Below are 15,014 nucleotides of genomic sequence, written 5' to 3' on the forward strand. Positions count from 1 at the left end.
AGAAGAGCCGAAATCATGGTGTTTTTCCTGCTGGTCTGAACAACGACAACTGTGAGATGAATGAGAGGACAGGGCAGTGGAGATCAGAAACAGAGGTCTATATATATACTAATGGTAACCCAGAATTATTCTCCGTGACATTCAACATGCTAATTCAAACCTTTGGATTAATTGTTGCTGAATAATTTCCTTTTGATAATATTTCTACTTCACAGGAATTCTCCCTTTTTGTACCTATTCATGCATGTTGTCTACATGTGTATTGAACTATTAATGACGTAATTAGTTGATATTTGTGATACATCATTAGTCAAATACATGCTAATGAAACTAAAAGCACATCTATTATTCAGACTGTATGGTGCAATTGCCGCCTGAAACATTTTTGGTATGATAACTACTGATTTGTTTCAGACGATTGTACAATTATGATAATTATGCCTTATTTCTTTGTTGAACTACTACCAACGTCAATATATACATGTACAAAGTATATCGGCATTTCAGAAATGTTTTTTTATCAGTTACAAGGGTACGTGCATGTATATGAATGAATCCGGATCAATTATCGAATGTGTATAGCATGCATGTGCCTACCAAAAATACCAGACGAAGTGTACTTGCATTAATGAATATTCTTTAAAAAAGAGATGTTTTATCTTATATCTTTGTTGTCCGTAATAGTTAACCGATATTTCTCACGTAAAAGGGCGATATAGCTTTTACTAGGGAAGGGATGAATCTCTCTCACACAGGGTAGGGAAAGACAGTAAGCACACACTATATATATATGACGCTACTCACAATAGTATAACCTTATCATTTTATGTAGCGTAACCACATCGCAAATTGATAACCTCACCAATTTCGACCCACATTTTCAGGGGGACTGATGATGGCAAGACGGAAAGGATTCACAACAAGTTGAAGTTTGTTACATTTTTAAGTACAGTATATGAGAAAAACAATCAATACATGGTATACCGTGGACGGGGATATCTCAACACTCGTGTAAGAGTTTGACTGATGGCCAGCCAAATTCTTACATCCGGGTGAGATATTCCTGTCAACATAACAGACACATTTAAAAGCTTCTATCAAATTCTTTAAATGTTTAGCTCTGTCTTCTGCCATGCTTTTGGTGTTCATTTTTAATGATTATTTCACATGAACGACTCACAGAATAACCAGGGGAATCGCATGCAGATAGAATGTGAAGAAATTGTTACTTATAAGAAAAAGGCTACCACTTACGAAAAAAAGGATGTTCAAATGATACTTTGTCGCCTTTCCCAGGAACAAAAGTATATAGGAGTTATTTTAAAACAGCCCCCCCCCCCCCCCCCCCCCCCCAAAAAAAAAACAAAAAAAACCCCAAACAAGCAAGGAGGCGACAGGGCGAACTCAAAATAGGTCGCCTTCAACGTTAAACGCTTAGCATCACTGGCGAGTCCCAGAAGGAATAAACAGTAGTTTGATGTCCCCTACATCACTGACGAGTCCAAGAAGAACGGATCAGCTGTATGGTGTCCCTAGCATTACTGCCGAGTCCTATAACGACGAAACAGCTGATGTCCCTAACATCACTGATTAGTCATAGAAGGACTTGTCAGCTGTACCATGCTCGTAGCATCATTGAACATTCATAGAGGGACGAAACAACTGTATGATGCAGTTTGATTCCTTTTTAACTCTGCTGTACCTAGCTCTCAATTTGTATTCGCTAATGCCACGGAGTTGCTGAGGCACTGTATTTTTTTTTTTACTTTTGTTTACGGCCAAAGACACATACCATATTTGAATATTGATGTCGTGGTGCGGAAGCAAATTGGCAGACTTGTAGTCAGCTTGTCTTACGATCTTTGACTTGAACTCGAGTTTTTTTTCCAATTAACCTTATAAAGTGTTAATTAGAACCTTATATGTTTAACCTATCGTCTATAAAAGAATACAAAGACTTCTAGATTAAGTGTGGATATAATTGTATTATATATGTATGATCAATATTGTGTAATTTCTAATAAGAATATACAAACGAAATTATAGTCCACAACTTCATATAGATCAACTATTACGATAACTTTACCAATAGTATATAGATCATCATTTAAATGAATCGGACGGAAAGTCTACGTTATAGCCGGATATTTTCCTTTAGTATCAATGTTTTACAATCTATAATATCATCTTTTAATCTATTTCTACCTTAACATAAACGTATTTGTTGTGAGATATCCACAATATAGTTAAACAACCACAAACGTCGACAGTGCCTCAAACCTCAAACTATATCTTTACTTATCTATCTGTACCAAAGTTACACTTGAGTTTTACAGCCGGATATTTTCCTTTGATATCAATGTTTTACAATCTTTCATATAATATTTTAATCTATTTCTACCTAAAGATAATCGTTACCGTTACACTGCATACCACACGTGCATTTCTATAAATAGTGGGACCGGTTAAGAGTACACACATTCAAGTCCTTGTATCCGATATTCAATATTTAGCAAATGGATTGCATTAGGAGGATTTGTATCAATTTAGGTGAATGATATATCTGTTTAGGTCCAATATGATTCCTCAACTGGAATTCCTCAATTAAGCTACAGCCCTAGTATTGCTGAGAAGTCGTAGAAGCTGTTTGATGTAGGTTTAGGCGAGATATATTCCATATCCGTAATTAAATTCACATTGGCTGTTTATGCGTGTATCTATATAACCTCACACGTGTCTAGTGCATTGCCATAGTTATCCTGTTTAAATCCTATACGTGTACAATCATTTAACACACATTCCTTGTTTTTTTCTGAACAAAAGTGTTTGCCAGGAACTAATGCATTTGTGATATGTTGCTAATGAATAATGTAATAAACAATGGAAATTAGCATCTTGTAATATCATTATGTATAATGTTATAATATTGTTTACAGATTAAATAGTTAAAGTATCATTATGTTTCTGTTTTAGATCTAAAAAAAATAAGTATCAAGTTTAACTTCTTAAACTCCTATTGATTTTCTTCATATAATTTCCGTCAAATCTTCTCAGCTACGTCAACAGTTCAAATAAAGTATGTAATAAATATGTAAAAATAGAACATGCACGAACCCTGCTCACGCCGAGTTACATTTCAAGGGATGATAAACAGGAAAGGTTGGGTTGTTTATCAAATGCGGAGAAGTTTCAGTGGCAATTCATCGTATATTTTCACTTTCAACCTACAAGGGTATCTAATATTTTGTCTAATTAACTCACGTTGACTGTTAGACTGGTCAGCTGCCCCTAAGTTTTTTGTTAAGAATTAGACTATGCTAATACTAGACTATCTCCCCTAGTTTGAAACTTAGAACTCAGACATATCCTAGATATCAACAGCCCGAAGCTCAATTTAGACAGGGGCCCGTCTGGTTGACTCTATAGTCGATGATGTGAATTTACCCAGTCCTTTTCTTAGTATTTCTGATGTCTGGGGTTCTGATATCATTGAACACATTGCTGTAATTTTACCATAATTCTTATGTTACGAGGCTTCAATGACCGTTAAACGATTACATATTTAAGAGTATTTTGTTTTGTGTCGATTTTTATTTTTTTTAGCTTGATTTAACACATGATACATGCAATTATTGCCTTTTTTCTTAACAACGTATTGATTGTTTTATATTTTAATAACTTGTAATCTGCAATGTCAAATTAACAAACACTTTTTCTGTTCATTTTGAAACCTTTATCAGCCTTTCTGGTGTTGGTTTCATGGTATATCACATGCTATTAATAATCGCGGTTCTTTACAACACTATATAATCGAGTATAATGTCTACGTGCATATATTCACATTATGTGGCATTTGCCTATATGCCGTTAGTAACCCGAATTATAGCTATGAGTCTGTATACTACAATTTTCAGTGATTCGGTCAGTGTAGGAATACAGATCCAGGTGTTGTAAGTTAAAACAATAGCTGCCAGTTACTTAGAGAGCTTTCGAATGCTAGCATTTATTTACAAAAACCAGTTAAACCACAAAAAAAAAAAAAAAACTAAAAAAAAAAAAACTTCACAGGTTGTGACAGTAGAATTTGATAGAAAAAAGTCAACACAAAATATCTTTATCAGCGGTTTTCTTGATCTATACAAATTGTCAGATTGTCAACGTCTTCACTCTCACATGGGCTCGTTTCCAAATTTTGAGAAATGCAAGACACGAAAACATTTAACGTCCAGCATAAAACAAAATGGGAAAATCGAGAGTATCGACATGGTTACCGGATGTACATGCTTACTGGATTTTAGTGTTGTGATTATTCACTGATGGCAAAGGCCTAACTTATTCCAAAATAGAGCCCCTGTGAAGTTGAACATGGTCTGCTAAGTTAGCGACACTGATGTGACCAGTTAGACTGGAATCTGTTTCGAAGGAAATATCCTTTGGATCGTTTTCAACTGTTGTCGAGATGACTTTCATATAGAATTAAAAAGCTGATATTCCTCTGAAAATGACATAATCATAATATCATGTGCTTATTATTAATAACAACATTAGGTTGTTCCGGTATTTGAAATTGATGACGTCAGTGATATGTTAAGCGGCAAATTTAAACGGTCAAAAACTGCAGTAAATAAAAACACTTTATGATTGTACATATAAGCATGATGACAATTGAATACAAATAGAATATCGCCCTAACGGGAAGAACAAGTGCTCCTACACAGATTCCATAAATTGTTAGGTATACTCCTAGTACCTTTCGCTTAAAATAAAGACTCATTATTTTTAGGAGAGTCTCAAAACAATTTGGTAATATTAATCATGAAATAATAATCATCATTAAACACTATATATAGAAAGCCTTATCAGCTTTTTGAATTTAAATAATTTGGTAAAATCATTAACGATAATTTCAATGTTCAGAAATACATAGAGGGCCAAAAAGAAAGTATTCAAAGACAATGGAGTAACTGGAATCCTTTATAAGTCCTTATTGCTATTAAACTTCCAGCGTTATATAAATGTTGACATCGGGCAGGACATAATATAATATTAAATATATCATTATAATTCACACTTTGCTGTCTATTGTAATTTAGGCTTTAGCTTTTATTTATTTATTTTGTTTTATTTATGTATTTATCTATTTACTTACTTATTTATTGTACTTAGTTACGTTTTTACTTATTTACTTATTCATGCTTATTCTGATTTGTGTAGTTTCTATTTCCTGCATTGTAAAACCATAATAAGGCTAAAGAAAATCTTGCAGGATGTTAATGAAAACAACTAAATTGTTTAATTGAGAATGTAAAAGTGTGTGAAAAATGTTTATTTGTCAAACTAAAATGAATAATAATCAATAACAACAACAACAAAACGTAACACATTTTATTGTACCTTCATATTAGTATAAGTCACAAGCCAAAGATCGCTCAGGTAAATACAGTTTAAATCTTCTGAAATAGACTTTAGTCCTTCCAACAACATCTTGCTCCCAATATTTATACAAAGTGGGGAAATGGCGATGAAGCTGTTATTTCAACTTTTCTTTTATAGCCGATATTAAATTGTCGATAAAACGACAAAAACCCGCCCGGACTACATTTAAGGACATAATACAAATGACTGATGTTTGATTTTACCATTAGAAAAGTTAACCATTAAGCCTAATCTATTTTTAATGAAGTATTGCTTTCAACCAACTCTCGGACTAGAACATTCTTTCGTAATATCGGTGCATATAATTTGGCAGGATACGCCCTTAACCCATGTAAATTAAATGGTGCATTGTCGGGCATTTGTCTGCTTCTGTCGTCCTTAACTTACGCAAATATACACCATTGCAACCACCATATAGCTCCTGGTTATGTCAAGATTAACACATACTGGGATATGATTATAGTGAATTGTTCCTTTAATTAATTAAATGAAATATAAATGTTTTTTTTTATTATAAAATAAAAAGTGTGCAGAGTATCGATATCAATGACGAAACATAACTGTTACATGTATTGTAAAAACACTGGATCGATAACTCAAGATATGCTGCGCACATATGTTCCAGGATGGGTAACTCCTACTCCACTGGCGATATTCCTCACGAAACATTTTACAATTTGGTTGGAGTTTTAATGATGACCTTCAAAAAATAATGTAGAAGAATAATTAATAATTGTTTGTATTTCTAGTATTTTTTAAAAATAAGATAGTATTGCTATAAAATCAGAGTCATGCTTTATTTCTGTAAGTTGTGTGGAAATATTATTTTGAATTTCCTGTAATTGAATTTCCCATTTTAAACTCCCTTTCACACTTTTGAGACTAGGATCAACGTCCGACCAGTGTTTGCAGGACAAAACGGTTGTATCATGCACTTTATATATATTGATAATGTGTCGTTTAAACAATCCTGTAATATTTTCATGATGTGAGAAATGCTAATCTTGCTTTATAGAAAGGACTCTATTTGTTTACCAGAAGGGAATAAATTATTGTGAATTGTCTCACCGTTTTGACCTCCGAGTAGTCATGCAACCCATATTCACCACTGAAAAGAAATAAAAAGTTGGTAATGTTTCAATGATCCTCCAAACGTCGATTTTGATGCACAATTACTCATCTATAAAATGATGTTTCGAATCGCGCGCGTTATAATCATTATTAGAATGGCAAAAAAACGAATTACACATGTAGTTATTTACTTACAGTTCTCGTCCGATACCAGACATCTTGAATCCTCCGAATGGACACTGGGCACCAAACACATTGAAGGAATTCACCCTGTATAAAACAAAGGAAAAAAATAGGTATGACAAGTAGACCATACAAAAGTATCGATACGACGGGATACAAAGAAAAAACATCAACACTTTGGAAGAGAGATACCAGAAACCGATAATTAACGTACATCTTTCTGACAGTGATTCGTGTATTAGAAGCAAAACAGTTTTCCGACATAATGAAAAGCAAATCAGGTACTCTAAATGTAAAATAGTTTCTTGTTACATATTTACACCATTTACTTAAAAATAGAAGCTCAAGTGACAGATAATGTAGATAGAGAGAACCAGTGTTTATTATCATTCCATTTGAAGTTCTGCTGTCGATGACACACACAGATTTGTTACACCGTCACGTCTTCAGTAAAGGTTGCACGACTTGCCCTTAATTGGCACAAGGAAATCATAGGTTTACACAATTTATACCTTCTGGTGATTACGTACCAGACAGTTCCAGCCTTGACCTGACTGCTGTAGGTCATGACCTTGTCAATATCCTTAGTGCAAATAGCGGCGGCCAATCCGTAATGTGTTGTGTTTGCCCGCTTTATAACCTCATCCATGCTTTTAAATTTGATGACTTGCATAACGGGTCCAAAAATCTGCAAGAATCAGGACATATGATAAGTACAAAGACGTCTTTATACATGTAGATCAAATGTATGTGAGGTCATTATTTATCGTACAAAGGGTTCTTACGGTGTCTAACGAAAACCTGTCATCGTAACTTGTAGTCATAAGTATGATGGATGTCTAATGCTATTTTGGACTACGGTATTGTTTTAAAGTAAACAACTTTGATGAATGATTCAGAACAATGAAATTTAAAACATTCACATCTTATTTGAAAATTGTCATTCAATTTGTAATCAGTGTTTGTCGGACTTTGACTGGTGAATGTACCTCCTCCTTGCCGATGCGCATATCTTCCGTGACACCTGTGAACACTGTTGGCTGGATGAAGTAGCCCTCGGATCCTTGACGCTTGCCACCACACTCTAGTTTGGCTCCCTGCTGTACTCCGCTTTCTATGAGGTTCAGAATCTTGTCGAATTGTTCCTTGTCAACCTAGGATTAATTCATTTACATCGCTTTAATCATATGGATTATATATTTCTGTTTATATCTTTTCACTAACTTTATTCAAACTTACTATACTTCACAAGTAAGCATACAGAGTCAAGAAATGGGTATAGTTTTAAATAAATCGATAGCCGATAAAAGTTATATAAATTAACAGTCAAACATTTATTTATATTCAGGATACACCTGTTTGTAAAATAATGATAAAATATCACCAAATACTAAATATACTAATTCTACCTGTGGTCCAGACATGGTATTAGACTCGAACGGATCCCCAACCACTCGCGATGAGGCTTTCTCTACTAGTTTCTTGGTGAAGGTATCGTATACCTCCTCCTGAACGTAGGTCCTGGATGCGGCACAACAACACTGACCCATGTTAAAAAAGAGTCCATTGTGGCATGCATTCACTGCTATGTCCACTAAAAAACAGAAACAATATTTATTGTATTACAGTAAAATAGAAACAAGAAACCAAAGACCTTGTAGATTTCCGGGCCTTACCAGCCTCGAGAATGTACTATAAACGTCCTTTTGATCGCGAAAATTTCCCCTACGCGTATAGCTACATATCGAAATTGCGAAACTCCCCCCCCCCCCCCCCCCCCCCCCCCCTGCGAAAATAACCACGTTAACGGTATCCCAAATGAACCCAAATCAAGCGCTATATTTTTGTCAGATTTGTTAGATACAAACTCACTAAACATGTTCTAAAAGTTAGGTTCCTTAACTATATCTGTAATAGTAGGAACGACTTTTTTTTTTATCTGTGTACGTATACGGTGAAACCTTTATTAATTCTAATGCCAAGGGATGATATTCCTGGTTGTTTAATCCAAGGCTCTTCCTTCGGCCATAGGTTAACACATCCTTGCATTAATATAAAATAAGTCATTAAATGTATGATATTACCCTGAGAGTTGGAGATTTTCTCTGTCACGTCCTTGAGGTAGAGAATGATAATTGTTATCCCCTCATATTTTATTTACTCACAATCGGCGTCAGCAAATACAACATTGGGACTTTTCCCTCCAAGTTCCAGAGTAACCCTCTTGAGATTGGTACGTGCAGCGGCCTGCATCACAATCTGTCCCACCTAAGATGTCAAAACAAACCCCAATTATGTACATCGCAGAAAAAAACTTATCTTCTCAATACCAGATTTGTTAATGATGAAGAGTTAAATAACCTTTACCAACAAAACACCTACCTCGGTAGATCCAGTAAAAGCAACCTTGTCGATATCGTTGTGTTCAGAAATAGCAGCGCCTGCTGTTGGTCCATAGCCTGGAATCACGTTCACTACACCGGGGGGAAATCCAGCCTTGATATAATAGTTTACAAAATACACAGAGTAAACAAATATATTTTATTATGCGTCAACGACTGATTACTCAAACAAATTGAGATCTTCAAATCCGAATAAACGGATAGCAAAACACCACGTCCATTACCTAAAACATACTTTTGTGTCACATTTGATATAAAACAGTAAAATATTTTAAATCATCCGGACATTAAAGTAACAACCATTTCTGAATTTCCTGAATCTTCAATTATTGACAACAAATCAAAGTCTCAAAATAGCACATAAATGGTTCATATCTTACCTCTTTTATGAGTGAGGCTATATAGAGAGCGGTGAGTGGGGTTTGCTCGGCCGGTTTGAGGACAATCACGTTACCACAGGCTAGAGCAGGACCAAGCTTCCAGGCCATCATGAGGAGAGGGAAATTCCACTGGAGATAAACATGGCTGCATTTAGATTGATAATAATTAACAGTTTAGTAGTATTGTCATGACTACATTGATATCGGTAACATGTAACAGTTGATAGTTTTATGACGTGACTGAATGTTATTCTCCCACAAACTCAATTAATTTAAGAGCTGGGTGATGATATCAATAATTTTGATTTTCTTTTTCTTTTTTTGTAATCTCGAAAGTAGGAGATAACAACTTCTGCTGTAGGTATCATATATATATTATTATATAGGTAACTAGATCTTTATAACTTAATTGACATTGATGTTTCATTTCTATCTTGCAGTAAAATGTTTGAAAAATAAGGGCGAAGGTTTAATATCCTATCAGAATAAAAACTTACGGGGATAATTTGACCACATATTCCAACAGGTTCATGCCTGGTGTAGCAGAAAAATTCGCCGTCTACAAAGGAACATTATATATAACTACATGTACATGGTTTTGTTATGGAATTATTATTCTTTATAATTTACCCATCGGAATGGTCCTTTTAAGAACTCATCACACTTGATACTTTACCCATAGGAATGGACCTGTAAAGGAATGATCACACTTGATACATTTCCCATCGGAATGGTCCTGTAAAAAATGAACACCCTTGATACATTGTCCATGGGCATGGTCCTGTTAAGGAATTATCATAATTGGTACAATACTCCTAGGGAATGGTCCTGTTAAAACTATCATACTTGATACTTTACCCATGGGAAGGAATTATCACACTTGATGCATTACCCATGGGAAGGGTCCTGTTAAGAAATGATCACACTTGATTTATTACCTACGTGAAGGAATTATCACAATTGGTACAATACCAATAGTGAATGGTCATGTAAAAATTATCACACTTGATACTTTACCCATGGGAATAGTCCTGTTAATCACACGTGATACTTTACCCATGGGAATGGTCTTGCCACAGATCTTGTCAGTCCAGCCAGCGTAGTACCTGATACATTTTATCACCAGGACCAAGTCAATGTTGTAGGAGTCATTAAAAGGTTTACCATTATCCAGGCTTTCAAGGCTCTGCGAAGGAGGACAATAATTATCATAATTATTTTGTTTCGAATTATGCAGTTTCTGTCGTGATTAACAATGCAAAATGCATAATGCTGCATTTCCAAATTCATATGAAAAATGTTTTGAAAAACAAATAAAAATCATTTTGCATCGGGCATTAATCAAGTACTCGACGAAAAATAACTAACACATTAAATTCACTATGGAGATATGGAAATATATTCGCTGACGCATCGCTGCACTTCAGGAAAAGATAAGAATGTCTAGCTTTCGAAGACCCAATGACGAATTTTGATATTTTGATACTCCATCTAGCCAACTCACTGCCAAGTACAGTCTGTCCCGTTCTATAAGATCAGCCAGCTTGTTCATCAGGCAACCGCGATCACTGGCATTCGTAATACGCCAAGCAGATCCTGGTTCAAATGCCTTTTTCGCTGCATCCACCGCCTTGTCAACATCGGCCTGTTTTGACGAAAAAAGCAAATGCAACAAAGGATTGTATAAAAAAACGCACTCGATATTAGTATACTTAGGTATTAGTATACCATAAAACAAACCGAAAGGTAGATACAGTAGAACCATAATGAATCATACAGCTATTTCGTCCTTTTAGGACTCTTCACTGACGCTGACCTAAAGTGATTATAGCAAGCAATCGTATTCACCAAACAATCACCATCAATAAAGAATTACACATATCAAGTATCCAGTTAATAGAAAACGTCTCATATTTAAACGTATTGTACTCATGTATCGCCCTTATTGGCATTATTTTAAAACATATATATTAAGGTTTAAGGGTTACTAGTAATATTCAATTTCACATAAACCACTATTAGTTTTATTCATTGTACAATTGGGGAAACGAGCTATATTCTTAACCTATATCAATAACTCTTGATGGCCCGGATGGGGCTGCGTTAGGAGGCTATAACTTTAACGAGAAACCGGACAACCTGAAGAGAACCCATGTGGTCTGGCAGGTAACTCCCATAAATTTCCACGTATGATCACGGAAATAACCAGTCGCTAAGATGAAAGGCGTTACCAAAACGTCATTTACATTAATATTAGGGTACTCGATCAGCAGCAAAAACGTATTGTATTGTTATAAATAGACATACATCTACGCGAATAATTTGATTTTAAGGAGACAAAAACATCGAATAAACACTAGGAGATAAACAGTCGTTCATAAGGGTAACTTTGTGTCAAGACCCCTGTATTATGTTTTACTGTCTCTGACCTTGTCACCTTCCTGTATGTCAGCGATCTTCCCTTCTGTGGCCGGATTGAGGACGGGGAATGTCTTTCCGCTGATAGCGTTTACCCACTCATTGTTGATAAACAACTAAATTATCGGAAAAGAAAGATTAGTTACATCATATATCTTTTATCTAATACGTCCCATTTGTTTATTGTCGAAATTATTAGCATGAGTATAATTATATGTATCAGATCAATTACAAATAACACTGCATAATTGCATCTGCTGTACAATAGTGTAATAGTATCGTAATAAAGACTAATAAACATCAATTGTCGTAATAAATGACTTTCCGGTGTATTATTGTCGTAATAAGGACTGTTCAGCGTATTCTCGTAATAAGGACTGGTATCACATTATTGTCGTAATATGACTTTCCAGTATATCATTGTAGTTAAAAAAGTTTGCTCATCGCGCCTTTCATTGTCTTAATTTGGATTGCTTAGTGATCAGTGTAGTATTGCAGAAATAAGAACGATCATCGTATTGTTGTCGTATATTGTCGTAATTAGGACTCAGCGTATCAATGCCTTAATCATGACTGTTCAGCGTATTACTGTCGTAATTAGGACTATCAAGTATAATGTTATCAGGACTTTCTAATGTAATATTGTATTAAGAAGAGCTGCCTATAGTGTGTTAATGGAACTGAGCAGTGTTTTGATGTCGTTAAATATATATAGTATCATTGTTATTAGATATAGAGGATATCGAACAGTGTCGACTGTGGCTAACATTTTGATATTTGTCACGAGTGAAGTATATCTGGTATTAATGAAGATACTTTTAGATATTCTCTTGTTTTTTGTTGTTGTTTTTTTTTACATTTTATAGCAAAATATACCGAGGCAGTTCAATCTCTCCCGGAATTCATTGCGGCCCCTGTCAACAGCTCACAAATGTACGCCAAATCGTGACGTTATGCATTCTTTCTTGCATTATGACGTCATACAACATGACGGAGAGCTATATGCCAATCTTGATTTTCCTCGATGTCGTTTATAAGCAGTGTTTTGATTGGTCAAATAAGAAAAAGTGACATTTTTCGCTAGTGAATGACATTTTTTCACAAGTGAAAAAAAATCGCTTTTATAGAATTAATAACTTTCAATATCTCACTGGTAAACATGTAATAAATGCTTTTATGTACTATCCGGAATATCTACTCCATAATTTAGAGTGACTCTGATGCTATTTTGACGAAAACTTATCATTAAGGTATGTGGTTATCAAAATGCAACATAAAGTATCTACAGCAGTAGATATGATTTAACAATAGATACATAACTGATGTAGAAACCGAAAATTGTTGATGTAGATTTAGCAGACATTAAAACAAAAGACAAACTCATGAAACAAGAGGACACCAAAAGATAAACGCTCCCCATATCTTACCAGATAAAATCTTAGATACATACATTAACCTCGCACAGTGAAAATAAATCATATTAACGTAAACATTGTAAAGGTGGACGATTTAGATTATTTTGGCCCTGAACCCGATCACCAAAACCAGGCCACATAAACATCGTGACAACGCGAAGTAATTGTATACTGCTTAATCATCTGCTATATGGGTCGCCTAGCAACAGGTTACCTATCAACCTGTGGAGAATTGTAGACTTCGTTTAAAACTGGCTTTTACCGACCGACATAAGATTGTTTTACATTTTCTGAATAGCAATTCAAATGACAGCCTGTATGGATTACGCCAGGCAGAACTCGTCATACATGTACATCACTGATTACTCATCAACTGGTATGATAAAACATATTTTTTCAGTTAAATAGATGACTTAATATTCAGACGGAAATAACTTCATTTGAAATTCACTTTCCTGTTCAATCACTGAAACATAACTCACGTAATTGTCAACTCAGTGGCCTAGCTGTTAATGTTAATCCTAAAAGTACAACTTATTTACTGAAATAAGTTTTTATTGCATGTATTGTTTCTAGTCTAAGATGAAGTCAAACACCAATGCTATTCAAAAAACACAAAAATATTAATAATATAATGTTATGATAACAAATATAAATTCTTGATAAATTATGTAACAATCATTTAATCATTTAACGATTATTAGATTGTGTTAGCAGTTGAATATTAATTTGATATGAACAACAGCTAAATACAATGACGTCAAATAGCCATACTTACCCATATGGCATTCATATTGACTTGACTACACAAACTGACGACTGTTGTAATGTTGTATTTACGTATTAGAAATGTTAATGTATGTTAAATTAATTTGAAAATCACGAATATGTAAAATTAAACGTTTGACCGAAATCTTCATGAACCGATATGCAAATCGTTGTAGTGAAGTGACACCAAACGTGACGTCTTATTATCGACATGTGATGCAGAATAAAACATCGACCTAATAAATGAGAACAATACCAATTTGGTATAACCAATTATGAATAGAATGTTTATTTTATTAAAACAGAAATAGGTATGCCACAACAACATAGAACATTTACATTTGTAACTATTCTGATGTATATTGATGACAATCATTATTTTATCAGCAATATCAATATTTAAGTTAAAAAATCAGAATGCAAAAAGGGAAAAATATCAATCTATATCATCGTGACATACATACCTGTTTAAATTTGATGTCGGGGTTTCTGATTGGCGTAACCATTGCTGTCAGTTGGTCATGTAGGTCTACGACGAAAACCAGGAGGTTGGATCACTGATCCTGTATTAACCTGAAGTGTAAGGTAAAAGGCAAAAAAAAAACCCTCTTAAATAAAGAAGATATCACGTGACTGGACAACACCCCGACAGCTTATCTACATTGATGTATACCATAGTTGATCACCTAAATGTGGAGCATAAAAACTATACTGGGTTTTTTATATGTAATATGACACGATTTGATAGATATTTAAGTATATAGCAGCGGTAGTTAAATTCGCTCGACTGCTTGAGTATAATGCCGTAAAATGGTGTTTGTGTTTCGTTCGTTATTGTCATAACAGTGACCTGATTTCACCCTGTATTGTTATATTGATAACAGTGTATTAGACAAAAGCCACGAACAGTCGATAGCATATATAATTTATTATATACGTTT

General features: G+C 34.5%; 1 protein-coding gene across 1 annotated transcript; it reads right to left on the bottom strand.

Annotated features, from left to right (window-relative positions):
- Window positions 1-5,370: 5,370 nt before the first annotated feature.
- LOC117318447 (retinal dehydrogenase 1-like) lies at window positions 5,371-14,698 on the bottom strand. The gene is made up of 14 exons (XM_033873431.1): window positions 14,538-14,698; window positions 11,902-12,006; window positions 10,977-11,117; window positions 10,529-10,658; window positions 9,970-10,031; window positions 9,473-9,601; window positions 9,073-9,186; window positions 8,856-8,958; window positions 8,100-8,284; window positions 7,680-7,844; window positions 7,221-7,378; window positions 6,703-6,777; window positions 6,505-6,544; window positions 5,371-6,136 (listed from the first exon to the last, which is right to left on the bottom strand). Exons 1-14 carry the CDS (start codon window positions 14,577-14,579, stop codon window positions 6,107-6,109), a joined length of 1,479 nt encoding a protein of 492 aa, XP_033729322.1. The 5' UTR covers window positions 14,580-14,698; the 3' UTR covers window positions 5,371-6,106.
- Between the last annotated feature and the right edge of the window lie 316 nt (window positions 14,699-15,014).

This window comes from Pecten maximus, unplaced genomic scaffold, assembly GCF_902652985.1.
Source record: "Pecten maximus unplaced genomic scaffold, xPecMax1.1, whole genome shotgun sequence".
In the NCBI taxonomy this organism is placed as follows: domain Eukaryota; kingdom Metazoa; phylum Mollusca; class Bivalvia; order Pectinida; family Pectinidae; genus Pecten; species Pecten maximus.

What these genes read in the sequence shown, in the direction of transcription:
- LOC117318447 (XM_033873431.1), bottom strand. Translation starts at nt 14,579, where the DNA reads ATGGTTACGCCAATCAGAAACCCCGACATCAAATTTAAACAG. An exon ending in TAGCCTCACTCATAAAAGAG is followed by an intron (nt 9,187 to 9,472) that starts GTAAGATATGAA and finishes TATTATATCAAG; the next exon opens with GCTGGATTTCCCCCCGGTGT. An exon ending in ACTACTCGGAGGTCAAAACG is followed by an intron (nt 6,137 to 6,504) that starts GTGAGACAATTC and finishes TATTTTTTGAAG; the next exon opens with GTCATCATTAAAACTCCAAC.